Genomic DNA, 7,903 nt, shown 5'->3' with positions numbered 1-7,903 from the left:
TTATGGGAAATATAGGAGAAGGTTAGGGATAGCTTGACCTTTGATAGATCTGAGTGAAAGCATTAGGCCTAACCTTCTATATTGGAGGGGCAGGGATCAAAGCTTGTGGATTCTTTCACGAGAAATTATGATGGTTTCACCAACCCATATTATAAGTAAGAGAAAAGATGTTGTTTACGAGTTTGGCGAACCCCTTAGCAGCTTGAACTTCTTCTTGGATAAATTCAGGATACTAAGATGTCAAAGGACACTCAGTAATAACATGTGTCGGGCTAGCGCACAGAGCGCACACCATATGAGTAGGTGATGGGCCAACAAAAAGTTGATCTAGCTTCTGAGTGAGCAAGTCTAATTTGCTCTGCAACTCAGCCACTGTACCAAACTCAAGAGCACCACCCTTCTTCACAATCCTTGGTGAGGCCCTCTCAGCACGTGAGGTAGAGGCATGATGTAATGATTTCTCACTCAATGTATCAAGCAGATGCCATGCCTCATTCTCATTTTTTAACACAAAAGTACCCTCCCACAAAGAATCAATCATCTGATGATTTCATTAAGATAGACCGTCATAAAAGTATTGAACCAGTTGTCATTTTGGCATCTGGTGGTGGCGACACTTCCTAAGGAGATCCTTCATTCTCTCCTAGGTCTCATGAAATTGCTCACCCTTGAGCTCTGTGAAGCTCATGATGGCTCGCTTAAACTAATTAGTATGAACTATCAGAAAATACTTCTTGAGGAACTCTTTCTGCAGTTGATCCCAAGACCCTATCTCTATGAAATCTAAGAATTTTAGTCAATACTTGGCATTGTCCTTTAACGAAAATGAGAACATGATCAATTTTAAGGCATCGTCCTCGAAATTCTAGATTATGACTATGGGTCATATCTCGAGGAGCTCATTTAAATGCTTGTAGGGATCCTCATGACTAGGGCCATAAAAAAAAGGCAACATCTAAATAACACTGGCCTTAATCTCATAATGTGGCACCACTATATTAGGTCTCTTGATGCATGATGCCTAAGTGTACTCTGTGGGTATAAAGTACTACCTCAAAGGGCATGTAGGTTCAGAAGGTTCCATTTGATCATCTATTTCATTTTGACCTCAAGAAGAACAAAGTAGATTCTCAGGGTCTTCGATAAATGGATGCAACAGAAAGCCCAAACATCTACACCCTTGCATACGCTAACGTCTGTGTCAGGTATGAGTGCACTGACTATTCTAAATAAATAATCTTAAATATGACAAAGTAAAAGATCATGTACCTATATTTACTAACTAAGTTAAAGCCTATATTTACTAACTAAACAAAAAATATTAATAAAGCGAGTAATGAATTAGACATTATCTATGCCATTCCCTGGCAATGGTACAAAAAATTTGGTACGATTTTGCAAATGGTTATTTTTAAAATAAGAACTGTACACCAAATAATAAATTTAAAACCAGTCCTTGCACTCCTGTAGGGTGGCAAGTCGGATCGTCTCCTCAAGGAATGGGCAATAAAAAATAATATTTTACTTAAAAAACCTCACTTTATTAATATTTTAAAAGAAAATAAAAAAATTACATTATCTTTGCAATTACAATGTCATAAAAGTAAACATAATTAAAATGAAAGCAAATCCTGAACTAAGCTCGGGACTCCTTCTCTTTGGGCTCAAGTAAAAAGGTAATGATAGATATCCCCCTCTCCAAAAAGGCAACCTCTAAGAGAAAATACTTGCAAAATAAAATAACACAACTATACCTTAACTAACAAGACTATTATCAAAATAACAAAAAGGGCCGCAGGACTAACAGTTAAAAACTCACACAAATTAATTCTAACTAAATTTGAGGGCAACTGAAAGGAATTCAATAACTAATCAAATAAGCAATAATAAATCTATCTAATTGAACACTATTCAAAAACTAAAATGAACACAATGAGATTATACTAATGGTCAACATAAACAAAAAAAAAAACAGCGGTCAACACAAAAAAAAGAAAGAAAACTAACTATCAACTTAAAAAAAATCAAACTAATGGTCACCACTAAAAAGAGAACGAACTACAAATAATAACAAATCTAATTACTCCAACCTAGAATCAACAATAAACTAATTCTAAACTAACCTAAATTAGGTTTGAGGACCACAGTTTGGTCAAGAACCACCTAACCAGCCCTCACAGCTAAATAGGTGCCCACTGCCAAACCTACAGTCTTCACCTTAGGTGTCGATTACGCAAAAAAAAAAATTAAATGCTAAAAAAGAAAACTCCAACTAAATAAACCTATTCTAAGATGCAAAATAGAAGAAGATTAATCAAAATTAAAATTAAAACCTAAACTACAGTACAAACGAACAAACTAAAATCCTAAGAGTCAATGAAACTATCTAAATCTCTGCATAACTACAAGCAGTGGATGGGAAGACACACCTCAAGGGTTGTCCGACGATTTCTAGGAAGAAGAGAGCAGTCTGCCTTCCCAAGAACCATGTACCTATGTTCTCTTTGCTGCAACTTCGAAGCCCTCTTGCTGAAACACGTCCCGAAGTGGAGTTGTCGAAGGGGAAGAACGATGGAGAAGAGAAGAGATGTTGGCGGTTGCTAGAAGAGGACTCTCGGTCGCCAACGGTGAAGGTAAGTGGTACATTTGTACTACATATGAGTTCTTGCTCCAAGACGATGTTCCTACACAGAACAACAAAAAACAACAACGATGCACACACAAAATATGAAGAAAAACTGATGAAGGTGAAAGAGACCCGAAGAAGAAAATAATGGAAGGAAGAGAAGGAGAAGAAGAAGAAGTGGAAAAGGAGAAGTGGAAAAGAAGGTGGAAGAGAGAAGTGGGTTTCTCAAGGATAGTTGGATGGCTGCTAGGGTTGTTGCAGCCTTTCTTTTAATCAAAATATTTTAAAACAATTCCTAAAACAATCTTATGTTAAAACTATTTTCAAAACACCACCTAAACTATAAAATTATTCTAGGCGCCACTTTTGAGGGTGGTTTGGTTTTTTTTTTTTACTTTGGATCTTGGGTTCTTATGTAGATTTAGACTTGGATCTGATCCAAGATCCATGATGGAATTTTTGGGTTGGATCTCGATCTAGATCTCATCGAAAACCGATCCAATTACCTTAAAGTCGCTTTATCTCCCTCTTTTTGGGTCAGTTTCACATGAAATTTGAACTGAAGCCTCTTTGCACCTCAAACATCATAAACACGGGTACTTAAGCCATAAAATTAAATATAAATGCATGAATTTGTAATAAAACATTATGAATCTCATGCATTATCATGAATCACAATGCCATAAATTGTTGACATCATTTTAATAATGCCTATCAAGTTGAAGATGTAACATAGGCTCTCACTGTCATGAAACTAGAAAATAGCCAAGATCAAGATTGGTTCCCTGACATGGGAGTTACCTCTTACATTACGGCCAACCCAGGTAATCTCGAAACTTGCTTCAAGTATTGTGGTTCAAAAAAAATTATGGTTGAAATGATGTAGGATTAAATGTTACCCATGTATGTGATCATGCATATATTTCACATGTTTATTCATCTTATTCTATGCATGATCCAGTGTAAAATCACATTAAAAACCCATTTTTATCATTGTTTTCAAGAATCTTCTTCGAAATTGATTTTTTGGAAAATTCATATCTTTTCGATTCGACCCTACGTTTTTCGATATTTTTATTAGTTAGAATTTTTCTAATTGATAATTTAGTTAGAATAGGACTTACTTAATTGTTGTTAATTAGTTTTATAAAAAAATTTCTTTTAAAAAACACGTTTCTAAAGAAGGACCCTTATAGAAATTAGTGAAAAATTATCGCACAATTTTAAAAATTTTAGATTTTAACCTAATTAGGCTTATAAATAGGATTAAAAGGGCTAGAGAAATCATTTTTTCTAGCAGCCTTCTTGCCTCCCTTGCCTTTTGCCTCCATCTTCCCTTCTTCTTCTTCATTCTTGGTCAATTTCTTTTCTCCTTCTACTTCTCCTTCTTCTTCCTCTTCTTATTCTTTATTTCATCGATCCTCTAAACCTCGTCTTCATCGACTTTTCTGAACTTTTTCATCGAAGAGTCATGTATACAGCTGAGATCAACCATCTTCTCTTCTCAACCTCTCCATCAGAGACAGACCGCACATTTTGTTTCTTCTCCCCATCTCCATAGATTTTTAGTTTTATCGCATGCATATTTCTTTACGTTTTACATGAGCATTGCATAAAGCATATTTTTTTTATTTTTCGCTGTTATTACATCTAATTAGATTATTTATTTTCAACCATTGCAAAAAGAAAAGAAAAATATATAACACATTAGTCGTGTTACAAATAAATTTGATTTTGTTTGCCTTGCATTTTCTGTAGATTAAAAGTAGCATTTTTTTAGAGTTGATTCAGTTAGCTAAGTTTTAACCTAGTTGTGTTTCTTTTTAATTCAATACATTTATTTCCCTGTTCTTGTATTTGAATCGTGATTATTCCTTTTCGGAAGTTTTAAATTTGGGTGTAGGTGGTTCATACGGGCATAGGTTTGCATAGTCTGCATTAAAAGTTTTTCTTTTGTTTGCTGCATTTTTAATTCTATTAGTAACCTAAACTTCAAGCAGTGTTGAACATGCCTTTCAGCATGATTAACGCAATTTGAAGCCCAAGCCATCATTTATTTTATAAGTTATGCATTGCAATAGTTGTTTTAATTTACACGTTAGTTCATATTAATGAGTCAATTGATTTTATATAGGTTAGTTAACATTTTTACACAAGTTAGTCGATTAACATTTAGTAAGTTAGATGTTATTGTTGAGTTAGTTAGTTAGATGTGTTAAGAATATGGTAAAGTTGTTTTCTTTATCTGCGTGAATTACTAGTTCTTATTGATGTTTTTTTTCTCTCTTTTGATAGCCGATCTTTTCTTTACTTAAGTTACTATACAAGCATCCATCAACAAAATATTTTATTAAGTGTGCTCTACCGTGTGCAGTTGCATTTTAGTTAATTCTTTCATTAGCTTGGATTTCATTAGTCATTATTTTATTTTGTTTGTTGGTTTTGTGTATTTATTTCATGGTTGCATTAGTTTAATTAACATATTTTTGTTTTAGGTAGTTTATCATGTGATGCAGTTTGAAATAGTGGTGTTACATGTGATTTATTTATTTATTTTTGTCAGTTTTAGCTAATTAACAATTTACTAATCGATTTCCCAATTGATGTCTTTCATTTTATTTTTCTAGTTGCCTTTCAATTAACATATTATCCCATTAGAATGTTAGTTCATAACTATACCTTATGAGTTGATTATTCATAGCTGAATGCATATACTAGTAGCTCAACATTTATTTCAAGTTACGGAATTAGAGTATTAATTAGGTTTAGATTCATATTATTTTTTTTGATTTAGTATACTTAGCCTGCTTTAATTTATAGTATGCTTAGTTAGCATGTCGTTAATTCTGAATTCACGTTTTTCTGGAGATTAATTATTTGCCTTCTTGTTTTACTTTCATTAACATAAGTTCATAGTATTATTGTTAATTCGGTTAGTCATCTTATGTCTTCACATGTTGGTAGTCAGTTTCATCCTTCTTTGATTTGAATTCATTAGTTGCCTAATTCATTTAAATAGTTAGTTTCACAAATTGTTATTAGTTTGTTAGTTAGTTTTCCTATTTCATCTTCTAGTGCTTTAGTTTTTGTTTAGTTTTTTTTTTTTGGTGTTGTTTGTGCTTCGTCCTGCTGTGTTTTATGATTTTTGCAGGAAAGTGTTTGGACGTGTGGTGAGCCACTTTTCGTGCCTTTGAAGTACCCTCTGAGGCCCCTTCATGCCTCAGAAGTGCCCTCAGGGAGTCCTCACACAGTCGTTAATCAAACCATACAAAAGTGTTCAACCTACAAGGGTCATAAAGGGACACAAGGACTCAAGCACTCAAGCACTCAAGACTTTTGCCTTTATTTTTAAATTAGGTTTTTATTTTTAATTCAATTCAATTTATTCGGATCTGTAATAAGGCATTTTATTTTTTGTTTAAGCCCTCTGCGTAGGGTAATACTCTTTTAGTATTCTTTTATTTAATTAATTCTTTTTTTTTTTTGTAATAAAGAGTAGTATAGTTGTGTGTTTGAATATAAGTATTTCTCGATCCAAACTCGACCACTCGTGCGAGCCCATTTTTATATTTTTGGTGTCTGGCTTTCACTTGTACTTTATCAAAAATCTTGTTTTAAAAAGCATTTGTATAAAACTCACACCAAATCTTGGTGCCGTTGCCGGGGGACGACAATTAATACGAGTATTCACTTTATTGCCAGTGTTTATTCGTATTTTGATAGGTTGCTAGTTTCTTTTGTCTTTACTTAGGACTGTTTAGTTTCTTTTTCCCTGTTTATTAACTAGAATTGTGTAGTTTCTTTTCTGCATCTAGGTGTAGAACCACGTGTTTCCACACCATAGATACCAGCTTACCTTTCTTGCATGGCCCACCTATTAGGATACTCTTAGAGGTGACTGCACACGATTGGTATCGTGCTCATAGTTTATTTTCTTTAGGATATATATTGAGTACAACTGCATGGTGTTTGTTTACTACTTTTTAGTTTTTTTTCTTTTACGTGCTTTGTGGTTTGGCCGCACTACACGTTAGGTAGGCAGGAAACTTGTTCCTTAGGACGGTTTCTGTATTGGTCTACCCTGAGGTGCACACAAGGGCAACACTCGCTTGATCCCAAGATTATTGAGTTAGTTAAGGACCTCGAGTCTCTTTTTAGCAGAGCCCATCGATTCGGCCTCATGACCCAAGATCAGCCATTGACCCGTCCTCTTAGGGAGTACTTCACTCCCAATGCTTACACTCCAGCCTCCTGCATCGCAAAACTCACTATAGGAGCACCGTAGTTTGAGATTAAGGCCAACATGATCCAGATGCTTTCATCTTTCTATGGCCTAAACAACTAATACCCCTATCGTCATCTCGATGAATTCCTTGAGTTCTGCTCTACGGTGTGGATCAACAATTTTGCGAATGATGCGTTGAGGTTGACATTGTTCTCATTCTCCCTCAAGGACAAAGCCAAGCATTGGCTAAAGGCCCACGATACTGTTCAAATTACCACTTGGAAACACATGCAACATGAGTTCTTCAAGAAGTATTTCCCATTTGATAAGACAAACCAGTTTCGTAATGCCATTACAAGTTTCTCTCAGATTAAGGGAGAACAGTTCCATGAGACCTAAAAGAGGGTGAAAGATCTTCTCCGGAAGTACCCCCACCACCAGGTGCCCCATGGGCAATTGGTGCAGTACTTTTATGATGGTCTGACCGAGAAGGATAGGTAAATGGTTGATTCTTCGTGTGGGGGCACGTTCATTCTCAAAAGCGAGGATGAGGCATGGACCCAACTCAAAACATTAAGCAAAAATGCTATGCACCATGTCATGTCCTCGCGGCTTGATAGGACCACACATGTTCCTAGTGATCCCAAGAAGGGAGGGATTTATGAAGTTGGGTTCAAACATAATTTGCAAATCAAAGTGGATCAGTTGATCAGAAAAGTAGATCAATTACTGGTCAACCCAGCTTTGATAAATCAAGTAGAAAAAGTGTGCAAGCTATGTGCTAGCCCTGCACACTTTGTTTCTGAGTGTCCGACAACACCACTCTATCCTGAATTCATTCAGGACCAAGTGAATGATGCCCAAGGTTTCGCCAGACCATTGCACGATCCTTATGCACCCACCTATAACTCGGAATGGCGAAAGCATCTCAACTTTGTGTGGAGAAATCCATAAGAGCCACCCCATCCGCCTCTCCAGATACAACACAAACAGGGTAACTTTCCGCAAGGTTACTCGCATCCCACATTTTCTCAGGCCCACCCCCAGTATAG

At 35.6% G+C, this 7,903-nt stretch overlaps 1 protein-coding gene across 1 annotated transcript; it reads right to left on the bottom strand.

The window, feature by feature from the left end:
* Positions 1-232: 232 nt before the first annotated feature.
* On the bottom strand, positions 233-541 carry LOC149844711 (uncharacterized). The gene has a single exon (XM_089986068.1). It carries the CDS (start codon positions 539-541, stop codon positions 233-235), a length of 309 nt encoding a protein of 102 aa, XP_089842194.1.
* Between the last annotated feature and the right edge of the window lie 7,362 nt (positions 542-7,903).

The sequence above is a fragment of the Nuphar pumila genome, chromosome 2 (genome assembly GCF_984573655.1).
Source record: "Nuphar pumila chromosome 2, dmNupPumi1.hap1.1, whole genome shotgun sequence".
Taxonomy (NCBI): Eukaryota; Viridiplantae; Streptophyta; class Magnoliopsida; order Nymphaeales; family Nymphaeaceae; genus Nuphar; species Nuphar pumila.
Note: the sequence above shows the minus strand (reverse complement) of the source record. Positions and strands in the feature narration are given on the sequence as shown.